General features: G+C 43.2%; 1 protein-coding gene across 4 annotated transcripts in view; it reads left to right on the top strand.

The window, feature by feature from the left end:
• RALGAPB (Ral GTPase activating protein non-catalytic subunit beta) overlaps positions 1-24,060 on the top strand; it is a 131,637-nt gene that overhangs the window by 33,378 nt on the left and 74,199 nt on the right. The window contains exons 1-3 of one of the 4 annotated variants that reach the window (XM_059707092.1): positions 7,250-7,520; positions 15,352-15,567; positions 19,647-19,849. In XM_059707092.1, coding sequence (XP_059563075.1) covers positions 15,382-15,567; positions 19,647-19,849 — 389 coding nt within the window. In that variant the 5' untranslated portion in view covers positions 7,250-7,520; positions 15,352-15,381. Of the gene's footprint in view, positions 1-7,249; positions 7,521-15,351; positions 15,568-19,646; positions 19,850-24,060 lie in introns of those variants that run through there. The other 3 variants (XM_059707089.1, XM_059707091.1, XM_059707093.1) reach the window with 3 other exon arrangements.

Below are 24,060 nucleotides of genomic sequence, written 5' to 3'. Positions count from 1 at the left end.
TGTTGTAGCGCAAAATTGCGAAGCCTTCAATCAAAATCAATGTTTCATGACATCTGTCATTTGTTTTGACACATCTTTCAATTTTTAGGTTAATCTAATTATTACAAATTATAACTATTTTTCAAATTTCATCCACCGATCGCAATCAATTGTTTTATTTCAGTTGAATATCAACCCATTGTAAAAGTAAGATGAAAAAAAGAGAGTTTTCAAGCAAAGATCGAGCTGCGATTGTCCAGCTCTCGATGCATCAAAAAAAAGGGAAAAGTTGCAGAAAGGTGCAATTACGTTAGCTGCAAAACAATTTAAGTGCAACAGAATGACCATATCAAGAATTTGGAAACGTGCTTCCAAAAATAATTGTCAAGGAGAATCTTATGCTAATGTTGATTCTTTGGAAAAAACAAAACTGTGGATGTAAATGCAAAGATTATGGAGGAAAACTTGGAAAACTTAGACATATTCCTCTTAGCAGAAGAGGCACCATATTAGCCTTTGATAATATTTCTCCCGAAATACTGGATAATACGTTTCTGTCACTTCAACAAGTTATGCTGGAAGCAATGACGAACAATGGCTCCAATAATTTTAAGCTCACGCACATAGGGAAAGCAAAGCTTCGCAGCCAAGGGATCCTACCTACAAGTTTAAAAGGCGGTAACAAAATTATTGAGAAATCCAGAAACTATCTGAACACTCAAAATAAAAATTAGGAGTACTATGTTTAATTTATTGTTTAATTTAATCTAGTTTTTTGATAATAAATGTTGCGTTCTATATTTTCTTTTGCTACTATTATTATGGGACCAATTACATTCATCAACTGCTACTATTATTACGGGATAGAGGGAGTATATTTTTATTGATTTCAGAGAGGAAGTGAGAGGGAAAGAGAGACAGAAATATCAATAATGAGAGAGAATCATTGATCCGCTGCCTCCTGCATACCCCCTGCTGGGGATTGAGCCTGAGCCTGCAACCTGGACATGTGCCCTGACCAGGAATCAAACGGTAATCTCCTGGTTCATAGGTTGACAACCAACCACTGAGCCACACCAGCTGGGCTCTTCTTTATTTTTTTTAATTGTAAAATGTGCCCTTCTTACTTATGATGCTTCATCATCCATTGGTGATAGTCCCTTTATACTGGTTTCCAATGACTCAAAGATTTTTACTGTTCCTCATTGATGAGAACTTATCTCATCTAGGTAATATCTAGGTAAGATATTATAAATCTTACCTAGAGTATGCAGGAAAATGTGAGTGATTATTTTCTGGTCATGTTAAATTTACCATTTCAACTATTGTTTCATAAACATATACCAATATATCTTCCAATCATATCTTGAATTCTCTAGCTCATAATCACTGCATTTCTAAAATAGGGTTGCTTTGCCTGGCTGGAGTGGCTCAGTGGATTGAGTGTTGTCCCATGGACCAAGAGGTCCAGGGTTCAATTCCTGGTCGGACACATGCCTGCATTGTGAGCTTGATCCCCAGTAGGGAGCGTGCAGGAGGCAGCCGATCAATGTTTCTATCTCTCCCTCTCTCTTCCTTTCTGAAATCAATGAAAATATATTTTAAAAAATAAAAATAAAATAGGATTGCTTTCAATGTTGAACACACTCCTGCCTTCCACACAGCACCAGCAGTGGGGAGCACAGGAAAGGGGTGCATGAGCAGAGTGAAAGTGATAAGAACAGTCCTATTCATACAAGATATTCCTATCGCTTGTTCTCTGTGGCTTAAGACGGTTGAGAACACCATGTTATCGAATTGATTGGAGATAAGAAATTACATCAGTAGGAAGAGGACACTGGCATTGCTGAACAATGTCTTAAAAGTCCTTGGAGAAGATTGGCAAGGCCACTCCTGCCAAAGGAGGTGAAGTGACCGCCCTGGGGGCCAGCTGGGGAAAGGAGTAGAGTACATGGAGTAAAAGATGTTTGCTGCCCTCTCCCACATTATCCTGGCTAGAGTGGCACTGTGCAGCTCAAGTCCAAGTGTCTGTAGTAGACTGTTGGTAGCTCAGAGTCTTAAACTCACCCTGGTTTCAATGTGCATGAGAGTCACCAAAATCAGTATGTAAACACCATTTTGGCAGTCCAATTTCACACAAGCTGGTGAAAGAAATACTGCACTGGCTAGCTAGAGTGAGTTCCTTGCCAGGCTGTCCTCCTAGAACCAGAGCTGGTCTTAAGACTCCAGGATGATTCCATAGGCATGAGTCCTGGAGCTTCTTAGGGTATCTGGTCTACCCCACATAAGTGAGAGAAGGCTGGAGGTAACATAGAGAGTTGAACAACTCTCCAAAGAAAAGAAATGGAGAATGAGGCTCACCAGGATGGCCTTGGTCTGGGACAGGTTCATCCTATCTAGATGGCACTTCTACCTCTGGCCAGTACCAACCACTGGAGTGAGACTTATAAAATTTTGAGGTACAAATTGTTGGCTAACAAGACCCACATGGGGCTTGGTCTGGACTTCGCACTCCCTACCAAGATGGCATTGTTGACTTTGGAGGGCACTTAGAACATTTTGAGATATACCAATCTAAAGTGCAATACTCTTTAAGGCACAGGCTCTGGGCAGGGGGCCGCTTACCTAGTTCTAAGGACAGTACTACCACTAGCTACTGGATATTATTCACTAAGATTTAACAGTAACTGCCGGGAGCCGGTCCATCCTTGCTGTTTCAAGGGACCTGGCATATATGGCATACAGTTCTTAATATGTTTGCTCACCTTCTTGGCGCTGTGTTTTAACCAAGGTCACTTCCACGAGAAAGGTTGAATCCCCAGGTAGGGATTTTCCCCTGAAGTTAGGGAGGGAATAAAACCCCTCAACTAAGTGCCAGGCGGGTAATTAATCCCTTTAACTACAAACAATCATGCTTAAACTACATAATCTTTTCTCCCTGGAATGGAGATAAGAAACGCCCTACCCTTTGTAATAGAGATTGATAGGATTGAATCAACTGGTATAAATACAGATGTAACTAGACAGCAAGACACAGAACTCAGGAGACAGAATTCAGAAGACAGAACCTACGTGGAACCTGGAGATGGAGGAGCTTCGCTGGAGAGAACATGGCAAGGGATCCTGGACTGAACCTAACTGCAGAGGTTGGCAAGAGAGCCTGACTAGAACCTGGTGACAGAACCTGACTGGAGAACCTCGACAGAACCTGGCTGGAGATCCTAAGCAGAACCTCTCTGGAGATCCAGACCAGAACTTGGCTGGAGATCCGGGCTAGAGATCCTGGCTAGGCTGCTGATCAACTGAACGCTGTCTCCATGTCCTTCCTTCTTCGCCGACTCCGTCCACACCTTTGGGGACCCCTGGACCTGCTGGGGTTGGACCCCGGCAAGTAACAGCAATGAAGTGGGTTCAATACTGAGCCAATGAATGTTCCATCTATCCATTCATCCACCCAACCATCAAACAAATGTTCATTGAGCACCTACACTGTGCCAGTATTGTGTTAGGTTTAGGAGAAAGAGAAGTGGGTCTTCCCAATCATTATCTACCCCATGTTAGTTCTGCATGATAAAAAAAATGGTGAGGGGAATCAGAGGGAAAAAAACTAGATACAGATGATATCCCTCTCATATAGCTGTTCAGCTAACAATTGTTCTCAATTATGGCTGTTGAAAGTTCAATTACTATGATTATAAACAATTTACCCCCAAACTTAGTGGCTTAAAACAATGACAATATTTATTTTGCTCATGAGTCTGCTATTAGGGCTGGGCTCAACAGGTTTAGCTTGTCTCTGTTCTGCTCAGTGACAGGTGGGGTGGCTTGAAGATTGGGGACTGGAATCATCTGAAGCCTTCCTCATTCACATGTCTGGCCATTGATGTTATCAGCTGAGACCTTAACGCAGGCTGTCAGCTGGCACACCTCCACATGGTCTCTTCATGTGTCCTGGGCTTCCTCCCAACATGGTGGCTGGGTTTCAAGGGTGAGCCTTGCAAAAGGGGGTAAGTGAGGTGAAAGCCATATCCTCTTTATGACCTAGCTCTGGAAGTCAAATAGCATTACTTCTTTCCTATTGGCCAGAATAGTCATAGTCCCCAACCAGATTCTAGGGGAGGGAACAAGGGCCCCAACTCTCAGTAGAAAAAGTGTTGGTTACATTGTTTTATTTTATTTATCTTTTAAAAATTGATTTTAGAGAGGAAGAGGGAAAGAGAAACATTGATGTGAGAGAGAAACGTTGATCGGTTGCCTCCTGTACACACCCTGCCTCCCAACATGGGATGGAGCCCGAGACCCTTGGGTGCCCAGGAGGATACTGCAACCAACGGAGCCACACGGGCCAGGGTGAATGTTGGTTACATTGTAAAAAGAACTGTGGGATGGGTTATATAGATTGGTGTGACCAACTTTGGGGGAAAAAATATGCCACAAAGGATTAATACAACTGCTCTATTTTTTTCCTTGAGTGTAATGCCTTTTAATACATAGTAATAGTACACAATATAAAGTGATATTTTGATATTACAGTTTCAAACGAAGACACTCCCCCAATATGTCCCATGTTTCTAGTTATAAATTATGATGTGGAACAAATTAGAATTGTGTACTGTGTTTGGAGAATCCATAATATTTTACTCTGTATAACATTTCCCATATCTTCAGTCTATTGTATGTGCACTATTTACCTACGTTTCAAAGAATTCTGATATTTAGTCTTTAATTTTCCCTAAGGTGTGTGTGTGCAACTTTATTTTTATGTTGGTTTAAGTGAAGCTAAATAAAAAAATTTTAATTGGTAAAGGTGCAGAAATATAAATAATATCACCTTTAAAGCATGACTAGCTTGCACCTTTCCTCTACCAACCCCCACTAATATTAAATCTTATCTTCCTGGCCAGTACAAGTCCTTATACTTTACATTTTATGTAAAAGCCATATTCTTAATTTAAAATTATTTATTGTTTGCTTTGTTTCATTGATATAGTTTTATGTTAAAAATACTTAGGTGTCTTGGGTTGGAACTGAACACATTTTTCCCCATTAACATGAATGGAAATATATATATGGACTTTTTCATTTAACCGTTTTGCACTTAGAGGCAGAATTTTCAGGAATGAATTAAAGTAACCTGGTGTGAGATAGATGTATTTTCATCTTCTCCCCAAGAGCTTTTAAATAACTTCCGAGTCCTCTGTGTCTGTCACTTTTTCAATTTCCATTGCCCGCGGCTCTTCCAATTTGTCAGCCCCTTACCTATCTGATATATTATAGGTGTGTTAGTATGGGAAGACTAAGGGAAAGCCCTTGAAGATAAAAATCTATCTCTGTAAACAGAGGGCAGGAAGAGACTGAAGGAAGAAGCTGGCCACTTCAGTCTGATAATTAATAGAGTTTATTAAGGGAAACTTACATGTGAGGCACATCTTGGGTGTCTGCAGACAAAATGGTGTCTGCAGGCGCCAAGAATTATATAGGACAAGGTGGAATTGTCACTGAGTACTAATACGTGAATGCTACCAAGTATGGGAAATTACATGCTTGATCATGTCAGGACAGCAGCCTGTTCCAGGAACCAGCATATAAGGAGGCAGGGGAGGGGTTCACTCTTGGTTTATGTAAGAATGAACATCCATTACGATCAGTCTCCAAGGGAGGGGGGTTTGAGGGACACAATCTCCCCCTTTTGGCTCCTGGGTCAGGTAGCAGTCATACCTTGGAACAGTCTCTTCTTCACAAGGTGTTCAACATTTATTATGTTAGGAATGCATCTGGTTCAAAGTAACAGAAGACTCAACAAACTATGGTCTAAAGATTTCCCCCGCTTTTCCCTCTCAAAAAACAGGAAGGCAATCCAGGAATTGTATAGCCACTTGAATATATCTTAAAGAACTGGGCTTCTTTTATCTTTCTGTTCCACCTCTTAGCATAGTCCTCCACATTGTGTCAAGAGGGCTGCTACACCTCCGTGTGTTGTGTCTTAGTTCCAAGCATGAAGTAGGAGAAAGGTGAAGGTCACCAACGTCTCTAAAAAGTCCTTTTCATCCTGGAAGGGAAGTTCTCCCTTGGGCCTTCTGCCTACATCTTATTGGCCAGATTTTGTCTCATTGCCACCCTCAGCTGCAAGGGAGTTTCGGAATTGTGTGTTTGCTTTTCAGCCTCTGTAGTTTAGAAAGGCCAGAGATAGTGGTTGGAATTGATACTGAATGAGCTTCTTAAGATATCTGTGACATGATGTTTAATTGAAATGCATTGCTTTGATCCACAAAATGTTCTGAATATAGCCCTGCTCCTGTCCTGGAACATTTTACTCCTTGTTCTTCTTCCCTCCTCTAGCCACTTTCCTGTTGCTGGTGGGGGGTGATGCAAAATCTTGAAAAAACACACTTCTCCTCTATCCTTTTTAGGAGTGTAACAGTTCCCTTGTCACTCCTTCCACCTCTCTTCTAATTGAAGGTAAGGAGGAGGAGTCGATATCCTCCTTGCTTCCCTCTGCTCTTTTGAGACAACTGTGCCTTGAGCACTACTCAACACCCTGGTCTCTTCGTCCCTGGGTAGCAAGGACAGTCTCAAGGCCAGGTCCTCCCTCCCCTTCTCTCTCAGCCCATTTCCTCCTTTACGCTTCCAAGCACTTAAGCTGTACTTCTCTGAAGGTATTTATTATTTTCTTCGTTGAAGCTGAAACCACATTATTGAAAGTGGCATTGTTTACAAAATGTGTGGTGCATTGTTAGGTGCTCAAACTGGTAACTCCTGCTATTACTATTAATAATGTCTTATCGCCTATATCAGACTCTGCTACTTAATGAGAGGCTCTGATCCAGGTCTCTGATTCATCTTTGTAACCCACATTTGGCCTGGAATTGAGCATTGCAAATAATTAATGCTATACCGGCAGGTAAAGGACAACATTACGAAGGAAGGGTGCTGCAAAGGGGTATGCGAAATTTCAGAACCTGGGTGGGAGCCAGAATTTTGCAGAGAAGAGCCAAATTCCGTCCGCACCTACAACCGGCAAAGTCCGGATGGATTCGCAGGGACGCAGGTGGAGCACCAGCCGCCAGTATCCCGATGAGGTCTGCGCATTCGTCATTTCACTCCTCCCCCTCCACTGGATCCGGAAAGGGAGGAGGGAATGTACCCCGCGCGGCGAGCTGGGATAGCTGCGCACGCGCAGCTTCCGGCTCCGTGTCTCGGGAATTATTTGACGCCGCCGTTCAGGACTCGCAGAAGTCTCTGACCAGGCGCGCAGCGCACGCGCAGTGGCCCACTCGGCTGGAGGAGCTATTTGACGCTGTCGCCTCTGGCAGTCGGAAGTTGCCTGAGCAGAGCCCAGCCGGCCGGCCCGACCGGCCTTCGTCGTCCCCAGGCGCCCTCAGAGAGTCGCTGACCGCTGGACGGACCGACCGCCTGAGGACAGTTGGCCGGGGCAGCGAAAACGCCGGCCCTATGGCGCCCGAGGCGTGAGGCGGAAAGCCGAGTGCGGCTGGCAGTGGTGGCGCCCGCCCCAGCAATGCGGGCCCCGCCCGTCGCCTCAGGTAATCGGGCGGTCCTCCCCGTCGCTGCCGGACCTCCCCTTCCCTCCCCTCCTGGCGGTCCCGGGACGGCCCAGTGTGTTTCTCGGCCCGGGATGTTTCAAGTGCCCGGCCTTCGGAAGCACATCTTTTTTTTGTGGGGACTCACAGGGTCCGGGGGAACTTGGCCCTGGAGTCGGTGGCGTCGGACGGGTCTGTTGAAACCCGGTCTGGTCCCGGGGAGCTGACGCGGCCGGGGGAAGCGCTCTCCGGGCCGCCGGGGGCAGGGGGCGGGTCTGGAGCGGAGCTGGACAACTCCAGCGAAGAACTCGGTCCCGCAGAAAGGTTGGTCGAGTTGATCCCTCCCCTTGGGGACGATGCTGCCTGGTGCACAGTGACACTCGGATGAGGAAGCGTTAATACCGAGAATCAACAACTAAACCTTGTTCAGCGCGTACTGTATGCCAGGCCATTGCGTTCGCCGCATCTAACTTCACAGCAACTCTTTTAGGATAGAATTGTGATCCTCGTTTGACTGGGGAGGCAACTGAGGCCCTGGATGGTTAGGTGACTTACTTGCCCAAGGTCACTTAGCTGGTCATTTGAACCCAAGCAGTCCGAATCCAGAATCACGCTCTTAAAACGAGGTCAGTGTCTCTCCAACTTTGCTGCAGGTTAAAATCGTCTGGGGGAGCTTTTCAGAAGTCCTGATGCCTAGAGCAATTAAATCAAAATTTGGGGGAAGGGGTGGGTGAAGCCAGACATCAGTATTTTTTTTTTTTTTTTAAGATTCCCATATGATTTCAGTGTGCAGCAAAGTTTGGGAACTGCTAGGTGATTCTGCATCGCGAAAGATGTTTCAGTGTTTCTCTGTTGAGGTGTGTAGGAGAATTACCTGGGAATTTGTTAAACATGCAGTTCCACCTGCAAAAGTCTTTTCGCTGGGCCCACTGACGACGATGACTATTCCTTGTTTAAAGTCTGTTGGGGATGGGAAGTAAATTTCTCTGCAGGATTTCTGAGTTAGCTGGATCTTTTAAAGTATATGCATGTCATGCAAAACTGTTTGCAGCTTTCCAGAATATGCAGTACACATAGATCTAGTGTCTCTAACATCTGGGTCCTCTCCTGATATGCGATTCCTCGGCCTAGACTGTCCTCCAGGCTTCCTCCCCACTCCACCCAAATGCGCACACTTACGCTCTCTCTCATACACATGCATATATCCTTTTCTTCCCGTCTCTGGCTGCTGCGTAACTCCCAACATTCCAGATGCTCTGTCTGTGACCCCCTGTCACCTTGGGTCTTTCCTATCTGCTCTTTGCATCATCACACTGGAATTTACCAGTTATTTTTCTGTGTTGTGTGTTTCTCTCTCTTCTAGATTATGAGCAACTCGAACCATATGTTCTCCATCTCTATTCTTCCCAGTGCTTTGACATACAGACTCACAAAGATTTTACTCAATGGAATGTTTGAGTCCTTTTTATGTGATAGACTTCATGCCACAAATAGTTTCTTCTGTGTTTCCATTTTTGCAAAAGGTATTTGGTAGTTCTTTTTAAAAATATATATATTTTATTGATTTTTTACAGAGAGAAAGGGAGAGGGATAGAGAGTTAGAAACATTGATGGGAGAGAAACATCGATCAGCTGCCTCTTGCACACCTCCTACTGGGGATGTGCCCGCAACCAAGATACATGCCCTTGGCTGGAATCGAACCCGGGACCCTTCAGTCTACAGGCTGATGCTCTATCCCCTGAGTCAAACTGGTTAGGGCATGGTAGTTCTTTTTTTTAAAATATATTTTATTGATTTTTTACAGAGAGGAAGGGAGAGAGGTAGAGAGTTAGAAACATCAATGAGAGAGAAACATCGATCAGCCGCCTCCTGCACACCTCCTACTGGGGATGTGCCCGCAACCCAGGTACATGCCCTTTACTGGAATCGAACCTGGGACCTTTCAGTCCACAGGCTGACGCTCTATCCACTGAGCCAAACCGGTTTCGGCGGGCATGGTAGTTCTTAATGTATATTGTTTTATTCTTTTTGCTTGGAAATACTGTAGGTTCACTAAGTTATCCATCTAGCAGTTGAATAAACTACTAGATCTTACACTGGCAACGCACTATGTAGGATTAACTCCGTGCAATCAATGTTGGTTGAATTTTTTTTTAATTGATTTTTTTTTTAGAGAGAAAAAGAGGTGGAGGGGAGAAACATTGATCCACTATTCCACCCATTTATGCATTTATTTGGTTGACTCTTGTATGTGCCAGGGCATTGAACCTGCAACCTTGGCCCATTGAGATGATGCTCCAAACAACTGACCTACCTGGCCAGGGCAACATTGGTTGATTTTGTTTTAAAAAATATGTTTTTATTGATTTTTTTAAATTTTTAAAAAAATATATACTTTATTGATTTTTTATAGAGAGGAAGGGAGAGGGATAGAGCGTTAGAAACATCGATGAGAGAGAAACATCGATCAGCTGCCTCCTGCACACCCCTTACTGGGAATGTGCCTGCAACCAAGGTACATGCCCTTGACCGGAATCGAACTTGGGACCCTTCAGTCCCCAGGCCGATGCTCTATCCACTGAGCCAAACCGGTTAGGGCTTTATTGATTTCAGAGAGAAGGGAAGGGAGAAGGGAGGGAGATAGAAACATCGACAAGGGAGAAACATCGATTGGCTGCCTCCTACATGCCCCCTACTGGGGATTGAGCCTGCAACCCAGGCATATGCCCTGACAGGAATTGAACCAGTGACCTCTTGATTCATGGGTCAATGTTCAGCCATTGAGCCAACCTGGAAGGGCAGTTGATTTTTAATATTTGACTTTATTGCAATCAGTTCTTTAGTGGAAACCTTATTATTGTCCCTAGGTCTTTGCATACGTTCCCCACCTCTTTGTCCAAAATAGTACTTAGTTGTCATCCATTAAATACTAGAGGCCCGGTGCACGAATTCGTGCATCAGTGGGGTCCCTTGGTCTGGCCTGTGGGGTCAGGTCGAAACTGGCTTTCCAACATCCCCTGAGGGGTCCTGGATTTCGAGAGGGTGCAGGCCAGGCTGCGGGACCCCACTGGTGCATGATCGGGGCCGAGGAGGGATGCAGGAGGTTGGCCAGCGGGGAGGGACCACGGGAAGGCTCCAGGGCGTGTCCAGATCGTCTTGCTCAGTCCCGATCAGCCGGACCTCAGCAGCAAGCTAACCTACCAGTCGGAGCATCTGCCCTCTGGTGGTCAGTGCACGTCATAGCAAGCGGTTGAGTGGCCTTAGCATATCATTAGCTTATTACACTTTGATTGGTTGAATGGCCGACCTGCCAACCGGACACTTAGCATATTAGGCTTTTATTAAATAGGATTATTGCCTTGTTGGTACTTGGTAAATCCTACTAGATGGAATTGCTGTTGGAAATAGTTGATCCTATTCACCAGAAGAGATGATAGAAGAAGTCCTTGATGAAGACTAAAACCTTGATGTCAGAGTTGACAGGCTTAGTATATATTTAGTGCATAATGCCTTAATACTATTGCCCAATGTATTTATAAGTTTTAAAGGAAGGCAGGACACTAATTCAGATTGTATTTGTTCTTGACTGGTCTTAAAAGCATGTAAAGTTTATAGAAGTGAAGGGGTAGTGTGTGAAGGTCATGAAGAGGTTTTTAGACAAAGATTTTTTTATAGCAAATATGGCAAAGTATGACAAAAACACATTTCATATAATGACATTCTTTGCAGCAAAAGTTATAAAAAGATTGTTTTGGTTCAGAGTTTTACTGTTTCTCAATTTTTAGGCAAAGGTTAATGTAGAAACTGATGGGACAATTCATGTTATATTCAAACCTGCCCTTGTTTCTCTGATCTGATATGGACAGAGTATCCAGTTCTGGCCTCAGCATGTGGAAGAAACTTAATCTTTAAGCCTGAGGTTTAAGTCTCTAGTTGATCTCCAAAGTAATAAAGGTGAAAATTTCACTTGCTCAGTTAAAGACCAAAAGTGACTCTAATCATGATAGCCTGAAACCTAAAAATGGAATCTATTTAATCTGAGATTCCTGTCAGTGTTAGCAGGTGTGTTCCCTGGCATGTGTAAAGACCTTTTAGATAGACAACATGATTTCCTTTAGTGTAAGGTGGTTAAAGTTATAGAATTAAGATATTTGGAGTTTAATTATAAGTTTTTATAGGTGAAGAAAGTAGGAAACTTGCCCAAGATTTAAATGGTTGGCTTCTAGCACATCTCGAACTAGAAAGCAGGCCACTTTTCTTTGGGTGCAGTGTGTCCTTCCACACCCATTCCTCCCATGTGAGAGGATATCTTTGTGTGTTGGGTTTTTTGCATGTGTTTTGTGTGTGTGTGTGTGTGTGTGTGTGTGTGTGTGTGTGTGTGTGTGTGTTGGGGATGGGGGAAGTGTACAGAGTAGTCTGCTGTGTTTGAAATATTCAGTTAGATGTAAAATGAGTGCTTGGTGTGTACCACGTGTACTTTGCTATATAAATTGGGATACCAAGGTAAAGAAGACACAGCTCTGTCCTTAAGGAGTCTATAGTCAATGTTGTAATGAAAATAAAAGTATAGTACCTGTCAGCTCTGTCAAATAGAACTTTCCACAGTGATGGAACTGTTCTATATTTGCACTGTCCAATATGGTAGCCACTAGCCACATGTGACTATTGAGCACTTGAAATGTGACTAAGGAACTGAATTTCTAATTTAATTTAAATTTAAGTAATTATATGTGGATTGGCTATTGTATTGGACAAGCAGATCTGAGAAATAAAAGATGAGAACTGTGATAGTGCTGTTGAGGGGAAGGTAACGGGTATTCAATTTATTTTTTATTTTGGATAGACTAGTAAAAACTGCCTGTTTCCACAATAGGGAGGAATGTAAGCAGAACCTGTCTGTCTTTCTTGTTATTCAGGTGTTTGATAGGATCCCTGATAGTTAGAATCTGGTATATAGGTGAATACATTCCTTTTTAGCTAAACTTGATTATTTGCCTTGTAGGGTCAATAGGACTATAACAGAAATATGAATTATGAACCTTTTGCCTTTATTAGTCATAAAGTTATATGGATGACCTTGAGTGGACGTATGTGCCTTAAAATCCAGCAAGGTTTGTTCATTTACTCAGTGTTTTGGCATTCTGTAAGAGAAAGGAGGCATGCCTAAGAATATGTACATTGTATTTGTACATCTCAAAGTTTTTTGCCTATTTAAAAGCAATTTTTAAAAAATTGATTTTAGAGAGGGAGGGAGGGAGGAAAGGAGAGAGAGAAACATTGCTGTGAGAGAGAAATATCGGTTGGCTGCCTCCCACAAGCGCCCCAACCGGGAATTGAACTGGTGACATTTTGGTGCATGGGACGATGCTCAACCAACTAAACTGTATTGGCCAGGGTGACTTTATTTGATCCTTCTCCCAAGTAACTTTAGCTAGGTACTGCAGTTATTCTCCCTATTTTACAAATGAGAGAACTATGACAAAGAAATACCAAGTTTCTTGTCCAGGGTGATATAGTGAGGAATGGAGTCAGAAAAAAGAAAAGAACATTGGACTTTGAGGCATTTCTTGTCCCAGATCTACTGTTACTTGATGTGACCTGAGCAAGTTATAACCTTACTTTGTGTCCTCACTGAGTGGCTAGTGACATCTGTCTTAATTTTCTTGGCTTGTTATTGGAATAAAATGAAATTACATGTGAAAATTCCTTGAAGTATACACAGCTACATTGTTATTAAATTAGATCTTGAGTTTTTCTGTTGCATGTTGCTGCCTTCATACCTCATCACACCAGTTATCATGTTGAATGCTATTGTATTATGTTGTTGTCATGGATTTTGCTTGTCTTCCTCACTAGGAAACCTTCTTTTGGGCAGCCATTGTGTCCTGTTTATATCTTCAGGACACAATGGTACTTACATTCTTTAAAGACAATACCTGACATATAGCAGGTGTTTAAAAAATGTTTGTTTAATGAGATAATTGATGTCTAGATTTACTTTACAAAGTTTTAAAAAATTGTTCTCTGTAATTAGACTTGAAGCTCCTTGGGAACAGGGATGATATTTCTTCATTGTTACATTCCCTGTGCCTGGTGTATAGAAGGCATGCAATAAATATTGGTTGAGTCAATTGATGTAATTAATGTCAGCCTGCGGTCTTAGTGTGTCTACCACTGTATTGATCATTTTGGTAATTTGTCAGTTAGGCCAAACCTTCATGTTATTCTGCGGTAATACCTACAAGCCATAAGCTGTTACCCAGCACACAGTCACCTGGTAATAGAAACCTCCAGAGAGATTACCTAGAAAATGGGTGCATGTAGAGTTGGGAAGAAAATTAAATGATCTGCAAGGAACATCTTCCCCTTCCTCCTCTCATATTTACTTCTGGAGCTTTGAAGGTAGAGACTTCTTTACTAGCAGCTCAGGTTGTTAGCTGACTGCCTTATTTGGGGAGGAGACTCATAGGATCCTTAACATAACAGTAAAAGTTCTTAATCATCTGACTTCAGTCATGTTTTCATATCTCACTGCAGTGTCTAACCCTCCCCATCCTTTTCTTCATCTTTCATGCTAAGGAGTTTGACCTTCATCCTGTCGGCTCATGATTCTCTAATACCATATCCTCTTGGAAAACACTGATATTACTTGAGGTTTTCTAAGGTAAAATTAAACAATGCTAGTCTCTTCCAGTTTGAAGAAAATTTAGGTTAAGGTCTAGAACTTTTTAAAGATTAAGTGTACCCATGTATTTTGTTTAAACACTGCTGGCTGGGCAAACATTTCAGAGCAAGTAGAAAGTGGAAGTTAACAGAAATGAATTGGAAAGGGCTAACCTACCTTGATTCTCTTCATAAATATATGGCATTTATGATTGTAATATTTATATTGCATTCATATAGATGTGTTTTCTGTGACTAAAATTTCTCATTTGTATGATAGACTTAGACATCATTTCATGGAGAATATATAGCTTGGGAGAAGGGAGAAGCAGTACCTGCCATGGGGAATGTACTAGTATAGGAAAGGGAGAGACAGAGAACATGCCATGGTTACAAACATGGTCTCTGGAACCCAGCAGATGTGGTTCAAAACCCAGTTCTACCACATTATAGCTCTGAAGCCTCAGGTAAGAAGCAAACCTCTCCATGTCTCAGTTTTTTCATCCGTGAAGTGGAGATAATAATACTTAATATTCATAGAGTTGTTTTGATGATTACATGAGTCGTATGTAATAAATGCTCAGTAAGTGGGAGCTCTTAATATGTTTTTTAAAGGACACTGTGACTTCTAGGTGTTCCAGTACTGGAAGTTTCTGTGCCTCTACTGCAGGGAATAAAATATTCTCAAAGAATATTGTGTCTGATTTGAGGACATTGATGGGAAATTACAGGGGTGTGTTTCCAGCATGTACTAGGTACCTGGCAACCATTAACTGAAAAATCTGGGTCTTCGTTTCCTGCTTAAGGTACTCCATTCTTTCATCTTTTTCTATCCTGAACATAGTGTGAGGAGGATTCCCTCATGCTATAAGTGTGCCAAATCTGATCATTTATCACCTTGCACAGTGACTGTCTGTCTGTTAGGAGGGCTCTTTTGGGGAGGTGTTTGGGCAGCTAGCTGCTTCTCAGGGATTGCCTTCCTATGTGATCCCACCATGAGGCTATTTTTAGGACATTTCTCAAAACTTTTAGATGTGTTTTATTCTCAGTCGTCTTCAGGCAATATTTGCAGCTTCTTTATCTTGCTTTGTAGGGTAAATATGTATTTTACTTCCTTTTATTAATTTGCAACAGTATAATTTGACATGTAATTCTATTTTGTCTTTTCAGGTGCCATTTGGATAGTACTTTAGCGGCACGATGTACTCTGAGTGGAGGTCCCTGCATTTGGTGATTCAGAATGATCAGGGTCACACCAGTGTTCTGCACAGCTATCCAGAGAGCGTTGGACGAGAGGTGGCAAATGCAGTCGTCCATCCTCTTGGGCAGGCCTTAGTAACTTCTTCAGTGGCTAGTAGTGAGAGTTTGTTAAAAACTGACAAAGAAGTAAGTTTCTTCATTTCATTCTACTATGTGAAAATATAACTTTATTAAATGAATTTGACATCTTTTTAATGGATTTCTGCCCAATGCAATGTGACTTCTCTATGTTGACCTTATTTGGGTAGTGGCATGGACGCTCAGGGTTTGTGGCAGTTGCAAGGAATAGGTTGTATCATTGGCTGCTGGGACTTCCTACTAGTCAGACTCAATTCTCCACTTGAGCTATAGGCCCAAGACAGAGACTTGAGTGTCAGGCCCTTTCTCTTAAACCCAAGGCACAGTCTACAGATTTATATTCAGAGTGTGTTTGGAAGGTCTTCATTTCTTTCGGAGGAGCATTTTTCTCTCTTCAGAGTATCCTAATAGAGATTTATTCCAAGGACCAGCACTTGTCATGGTGCACTCTCCTCTTGGTGTATTTATAATCCCTTGCTGCCTTGTCCTGGGAAGAGATGGCACATGAGTAGATAGGGGTTCTCTGGTGCAGCCCTTGTTTATTCTTTTTCCCACCCTCAAAAGAATATGAGAGAGTAGCCCTTGAATCTAGTGTCCTCTAGAATTATACAGTTAATCTACGATGTGAAGATATCACCAATTATATCTTTTCCTTTGTCTTTGGTAAGAGGGACTTGTAACCTCTTTTAAAATTCTTTCTCTTGTGCAACTAAATTCTGCCCTCCACCCTATTTGTCACACCTTCACTGTGCTGACTTCTTTAATACTTACTGCTTTTTTATTTTGCATCCTCACCTGAGGATATGTTTATTGATTTTTAGAGAGAGAGAAATGTCGATGTGAGAAAGAAACATCAGTTGATTGCCTCCCATATGTACCCCAACTGGGGATTGAACCCGCAACCTAGGCATGCTCCCTGACTGGGAATTGAACCCACAACAATTGATGCTCCAACCAACTGAGCCACCTGGTCAGGACCATTGCTATTTTATATATTACACTAGAGGCCCGGTGCACAAAAATTTGTGCACTCGGGGGAGCGGGGGGGGGGGGGGGTCCCTCAGCCCGGCCTGTGCCCTCTCGCAGTCTGGGACCCCTCGGGAGATAACGCCCTGCTGGCTTAGGCCTGCTCCCGGGTGGCAGAGGGCAGGCCCAATCCCTAGGTGCAGCCCCTGGTCGGGCTCAGAGCAGGGCCGATTGGGGAGTTGGGGCACCGCCCCCTGTCATGCACAGAGCAGGGCGGATCAGGAGGTTGCGATGCCACCCTCAGTCATGTTCAGGGTAGGGCCAATTAGGGGGTTGAGGCACCGCCCCCTGTCACACTCAAGGCAGGGCCGATGGGGAGGTTATGGCTCTACCCCATCACACAGAGCAGGGCCCGTGGGGGGGGGGGGTTGGGGAGCTCCCCCCTATCAGGCACAGAGCAGGGCTGCTCAGGGGGTTGGGGCCCCGCCCCCTGTCACACACAGAGCCGCAGGGCGATCAGGGGGTTTGGGCGCTGCCCCCTGTCACGCTGATCCCGGTGCCAGGAGGCATATTACCCTTTTACTATATAGGGTAGAGGCCTGGTGCATGGGTGGGGCCGGCTGGTTTGCCCTGAAGGGTGTCCTGGATCAGGGTGGGGGTCCCCACTGGGGTGCCTGGCCAGTCTGGGTGAGGGGCTGAGGGCTGTTTTCAGGCTGGGAGTGACTGAAGTTCCCAACCGCTCCTTTCTTTCTTTCTTTTTTTTTTTTATTCTGGGCCAGCTTTACCTTGAGGCTTGGCTCCAGCTCTTAGGCCTCCGCAGCTGAAAGTAGGTTTCTGGCCTTTGCTTACAATGTTGCGAATCTGCTGGCTGAAGTCCGGCGGTATTTGTTACAATGTTTCTTAAACTGCCCACTCAGAGGCCTGCAGCTGCAGGCGGGGAACGTTGGTTTCCTCCAACGATCCTCCGTCACTGAGGCAAGCAAGCCTCATGTTAGTTTCAAGCTGCCTGGCTGCCGGTAGCCATCTTGGCTGACAGTTAATTTGCATATCTCGCTGATTAGCCAATGAAAAGGGTAGCGGTCGTACGCCAATTACCATGTTTCTCTTTTATTAGTGTAGATTATATTGTTACTAGAGGCCCGGTGCATGACATTCGTGCACTGGGGGAAGAGAGGGGTTCCTTAGCTTGGCCTGCACCCTCTTGCAGTCCGGCACCCCTCGGGGGATGTCTGACTACCGGCTTAGGCTTGCTCCCCACAAGCGGACCTAAACCTGCAGTCAGATATCCCCCAAGGCAATGGTTGGCAAACTGCAGCTCGGCAAACTGCAGCTCACGAACCACATGCGGCTCTTTGGCCCCTTGAGTGTGGCTCTTCCACAAAATACTGACTTCTGTGCATGAGCCACGAAGTTTCAATCACGCTGTATGTGCGCGCCCACACGTGGTATTTTGTAGAAGAGCCACACTCAAGGGGCCAAAGAGTCACATGTGGCTCACGAGCTGCAGTTTGCCGACCACGGCCCCAAGGGGTCCTTAGTGATGCTGTGGAGGTGGGAGAGGCTCCTGCCACCACCATTGAGCTCGCCAGCCATGAGCCTGAGCAGTGCTCCCCCTGTGGGAGTGCACTGACCATCACTGAGCGCCTGCCCCCTGGCTGTCAGTGTGTATCATAGCAACTGGTCATTCCACTGTTTGGTCAATTTGCATATTAGGGTTTTATTATAAAGAATATTGCTGTTAATGGCATGTTGAGAATAACTTCATATTTCCAGTTGGAAGACGGGGGTTCAAATTTTCAGCTCTAACATTTCCAAACCAGTGACTTGGGCCAAATTGCTTAATCTTGCTTAGCTCCAGTTTTCTTATCTATAAAGTCAGGATAGTTTACCCTCTCACACAGGGTTATTTTGATTATTAGATGATATTTATGAAAGTGCTTCATAAACTGCCAGGATTATACAATTGTCAACTGCCTTCATAGTAACCCTATTTAAAAGGAATGAAGCTTATCTGGCATGACTTGTTCTTTTTGAGCAGGCTGGTTCCCAGTGATCATGCTTCCCTTTTATAAGTGCTCACAGATCATCTGCTTAGTAATTTGTCCCAGTTTTGTCTGGAATTCACTTAAACTTTCCATTCTACAGTACCTGGAATGTAGTTTCATCCTCTTTTGCAAATTGGGCTGTTTTCTCTTTCTCATCATACCTTATTCATTCTTCATGACTGTAAGCAATGGTTCAGCAGTCTTTCTGGTAAGTTCTTTCAGCCTCTAGGACAGCCGTGGGCAAACTACGGCCCGCGGGCCGGATCCGGCCAGTTTGAAATGAATAAAACTAAAAAAAAAAAAAAAGACCGTACCCTTTTATGTAATGATGTTTACTTTGAATTTATATTAGTTCACACAAACACTCCATCCATGCTTTTGTTCCGGCCCTCCGGTCCAGTTTAAGAACCCACTGTGGCCCTCGAGTCAAAAAGTTTGCCCACCCCTGCTCTAGGATGTGATTCAAATGGGTCGGAAGGCTGTAACTCATTTAGTGCAGCTAAGTGCCTTGTTAATATCTTACCCAGCTTTAGTACCTTCTCACTTGTGTTTGTTCTTACCTTTCCATTTTAAATATTATTTTCTTTAGCAGAGAAAATAGTCACAAGATATGAGTTGAGCAGTTCATTTTCCTTTCTGTTGTTAATGTTTCATAATCTGGAAATGGAATGTGATTGAATTTGTGTACATTATTTCCTAAATGGTACATGTCCTCTCATGTAATTAAGTGGAGAAAAGTATCAAAAGTTTTCTATTTCTTTGCCTCCAATCTCTGTGGAAAATCAAGGTGTCCTGCCTGTACTTAACTTTTTATTTTCAGAGCAAACAATAATAATATCTAAAGGGTAAATGCCAATATAGGCTTAATATTTAGAAATAAGTAATTTATTTTCTTCTTAAATCTTTTGCATGGGAAATGTCTAAGTATGCCTTATACATGGAAGGTACATTCTTTAGAATAAGTTTGACATATGTGTTGAGATGAATATATTGTCAATTGAGAGGGTTTTTTGTCAATAAAAGAGGTTAGCATTTTAAATCAGTCTATTGAGATATAGATTGGAATGTGTGATAATTTTATATGTATATTTTCCTTTCTTTTTTTTTTTTTTTTAGGTAAAATGGACCATGGAAGTAATTTGCTATGGACTGACCCTTCCATTGGATGGAGAAACTGTAAAATATTGTGTTGATGTATATACAGACTGGATTATGGCTTTAGTGTTGCCGAAAGATTCTATTCCGTTGCCAGTTATTAAAGAACCAAATCTATATGTTCAAAGTATACTAAAACACCTGCAAAATCTTTTTGTACCAAGGTAAGCTATACCTGTCTATCTGGCCTTTTATCAAGATCATAGTAAAATATTCATAAGTTTTACTTTTTTTGTATTACAGGAACTGATTTCATTGTTAGTCCTTTGAACAGTTAACTTTCATTACTTGTTTAAAGAGTATATTAATATGAATGTTAGGAGAGATGGGCTTATATGTTTAAGTGTGTGCCCATTTTAAAGGCTTTTGGCTTTTCTTCTAAATCTGATAGCTATTAGATATTAAAATACTGTGAACCCTTTCCTTTCCACTCAAAAAGACATACTTTTAGCCTATCATAATTTTTGTTTCCACTTAAACTAAAAGCAACTAAGCCTTCTATTCTACCTTAAAATGAATCTTTCCTAAGAGAGAATGAAAACAGTGAAGTAAGCAGACTTGACATTATTATGGGCAAATTTATAGTAGGTAGTCCAAAAGAATATCTTGACAGTTTGTTATTGATTTCTCCCCATGTCTGAGGCAAAGTCCTTAATATTGTAATGTAGGATATGTGCCTTACTTGTTCTTAAATTTTTTATTCCAGCTTTTAAAAAATTATGTCATTGTAAAGAATTTGGGAAATATATAAATTAATGAAGAAGCATTAGTTCTCTACACATTTGTGGGTATTTTCTGTAAGAAAAATAGATTTTTAGCTATTTTTTGTCTTTGAAAGAGGCAAGGGGGATTAGATCCTTTTGGAAAAGTTAGAGCTTTTGGTCTGTTAGATGGTGAGGGACTTTGAACCATCCAAAGCTCTGTAAATTTTAACTTTTTAAATTTAGAAGCAAGGTTACTTTGGGGAATTGGAATTAAAAAGAAAAAATATCCATTAAGAACTCTAGTGTCTAGGATTAAGAGTAAACTCCTTACCTTGTGTGATATGCCTGTTGTAATCTGGCCCCTAGCCAGATTAGCTGCTACTAAATATGCATGAGCTCTTTGGTCAGACTCATAAATTAAACATTCCTTAAAGATCTTCCCTATTATCACCTACTCTTTCGTCATTCTACTCCTCCTTTCCCTCTCCTAGCTGTCCTCATTGCATTTTTGTTGGTTTATCTTCTAAAGAGAAGCCTTACCTTACCATCGAGGCCCATAGTAACCAAACCTGGTGTGAACCTGTATGGTACTTCCTATGTTACTCTTATATCTTCCTGAGGTTTTAAAGTGTGTATGTCTCATTTCCCCATCTAACCAACTTAAGAGCAGCTACTGAGCTGTACATATTTTAGGCTTCTACAGTGTCTGGTGCAATACTGATATTACCTTTAGTGTGAATTAAATGCTGGTTGCTTGTGTTTATTGATTTCAAATGGAAATAATAACAGGAAATGGTTGGCAGTAATTTGCATATTGTTTGTGGCAAAACAGGTTCTCAAATAGTTTTAATGCTTTCTTGTTATCCCATTTAGGAGACCAATTTGCTGGCCTTTTTGATTATACATGGGACAATTTGATGAGTTGTAAATCATTGCGTCTTCTTCTCTGTACCCTTACTACCTCTTAGTGTTCAATCTGTATTGATGAAAAAGTCAATGTCATTTGAGTTCATTAGGCTTTTGCTTTTTTCTTTTGAGAATCATGACACCTTACAAATGATTCATGCTACAATTTGTAATTAGCTTGTTTCTCAAAAGTGTGTGTGTGCATACTTCTGAGAGGGTATTAAACTGAGTTTTAGAGTTCTCCTGGTCAAGAATATCTTAGAGAGCTGAATAATTCCAGTGCTAAATATTGTGAGTTATGATCTCATTTCCCATTATTGGAAATTAAAATTTTTTTTGATTCAGATAGTTCAGAAAATTGTTACCAAATTTACTTAGTGGTTTTTATAAAAAGTGACACTATAAAAAGGAAACTGCCTTCTTTGTAAGATTAAGTCAGAGTAGATATAATCTTTCTCTTTTGCCTTTCTCTTCCTTTTTCTGTCATAATTGAGAAAAAAGTGAACCATTTTTAAAAAATGGTTAGGGTTTTGATCTATTGCTCAGATATTTATACTGGACTTTGAAAAACATAATATTCTTATAAAGCTGTGTAGTTGGCAAAGTTTTCCATAAAGCACCAGGTAGTAAATATTTTAGGCTTTGTGGGTTCATATAGTACCTACTTGTTGTAGAGAAAGCAGCCACAGACAGTATATAAATGAATGAGCATGGCTGTGTTCTAATATAACTTTATTTGCAAAAAGTAATGGCAGGGCTAGTTTTGATTCATGGGCCACAGTTCACTAGCCCCTGTTCTAGAACAGTTTTTCTGAAGAGCACAAGTTACTTTTGAAAATATTGGGAAAAGTCTCTGGTGTTTAGACTTTTCTATTTTTTAGTAAAGATTACCTCATTTCTCTAAGCTTTAGAAACTTGGATGCTACTGAATTGACAATTCTTGAGGGCTCTTGACTTTTCCTAGGTGAATGTCTCATCATTTTGCTTTAGGTTTGACTTCTTTTGGGAAAACTTAGTGGTGTCATTTGTTTGCAACTTGAGGGTAAGTTTTTTCTGGGTCATGGCTTAGAATCTGAGAATGTCTATTCTAAGGTTGGGGTAAGAGTTCTAGGGGTACTCGCTTGAGTTTCTGGATTTCTTGAGGAGGGTCTGAGATTTCCTACTCTGATTAAGACATATTTTATTAGTTCTTTATGACATGTCATAATATATAAAAATTTGGCTTTAAGATTTATTTCAATAACTAGGGGCCCAGTGCACGAAATTCATGCACTGGGTGTGTGTGTGGGGGGGGGGGGGGAGTGTCCCTCAGCCCAGCCTGCACCCTCTCACATACTGGGAGCCCTCAGGCGTTGACCCCCATCAACCTCCAATCGCAGGATTGGCCCCTTGCCCAGGCCTGACGCCTCTGACAGAGGCGTCAGGTCTGGGCAGGGGACCCTCATTTCCCCCCATCACTGGTTCCGCCCCCAGCCCCTCCGATTGCTGGCTCTGCCCCTTGCCTAGGCCTGATGCCTCAGCCAGAGGCGTAGACCCCCATCACCCTCTGATCACCTGATCGGCCCCTTGCCCAGGCCTGACGCCTCCGCCAGAGGTGTCAGGCTTGGACAGGGGACCCACATCTCCCCCCGATCACTGGCTCTGGCCCCCGCCCAGGCCTGAGGCCTCTGGCCCAGGAATCATGCCTGGGCAGGGGACCCCCATCTCCCTCTGATCGCTTGCTCCACCCCCCGCCCAAGCCTGACGCCTCTGACCCAGGCTTCAGGCCTGGGCAAGGGGACCATCATATCCCCCCAATCCCTGGCTCAGCCCCCCGCCCAGGCCTGATGCCTCAGCCAGAGGAGTTGACCCTCATCACCCTCCGATCACCAATCACCGGATCGGCCCCTTGACCAGGCCTGAGGCCTCCGGCAGAGGTGTCAGGCCTGGGCAGGGGACCCCCAGCTCCCCACGGTTGCAGGCTCCGCCCCTGCCCAGGCCTAACGCCTCTGGCCTAGGTGTCCGGCCCGGGCAGCGGGGACCCGCAGCTGCAGCGGCCCCGCGATCGTGGGCTCCGCTTTAGGCCCAGGCAAGGGACCCCTAGCTCCCGGGACTTCCAGCTTCGACCGTGTCCAGCTCCCATCGCTGGCTCCACCCCTACTTCCTGCTATCACTGGCCAGGGCGGCAAAGGCGCCTGATTCTCCGATCATGGCTGGGGGGCAGGGCAAAGGCGGCCCCAGGGCCACCTTTGCCCTGCCCCCCAGCTCTTAGCTCCCCCCTGGGTTTCCGATCACTGTCAGTGGCAGGGGGCTTCTTCCTGCTTTCCCTTTCGCCTCCCTGCATTGTGCCTACATATGCAAATTAACCGCCATCTTGTTGGCAGTTAACTGCCAATCTTAGTTGGCAGTTAATTTGCATATAGCCCTGATTAGCCAATGAAAAGGGTATCGTCATACGCCAATTACCATTTTTCTCTTTTATTAGTGTAGATATTAGTTACTTGTTTTGAGTTTCATATAGGAAGTCTGGAAGCCAACTCACCATTTGCTTATGCAGTGGGTTTCCTACTATTCTCAAAATTCTAACATGGTCTACTTTGGAGAGTGGGGATAAGGGTTTGGACTTGGGCCTATATCTCCTTTCCTCTTCAACCCCAGCCCGAATAGTTTGACTATTATATTCCCGTGGAAAAAAATGATCCTGTGCACTAAAGAGTTATAAAACTGTTCTTCTAGGACATATGAGAAACTTTGGAGCCCCCATTTTGGGTTAAGGTGCCTTTTTT

The sequence above is a fragment of the Myotis daubentonii genome, chromosome 8 (assembly GCF_963259705.1).
Source record: "Myotis daubentonii chromosome 8, mMyoDau2.1, whole genome shotgun sequence".
Lineage (NCBI taxonomy): Eukaryota > Metazoa > Chordata > Mammalia > Chiroptera > Vespertilionidae > Myotis > Myotis daubentonii.
This window is presented reverse-complemented; position numbering and strand designations above follow the sequence as displayed.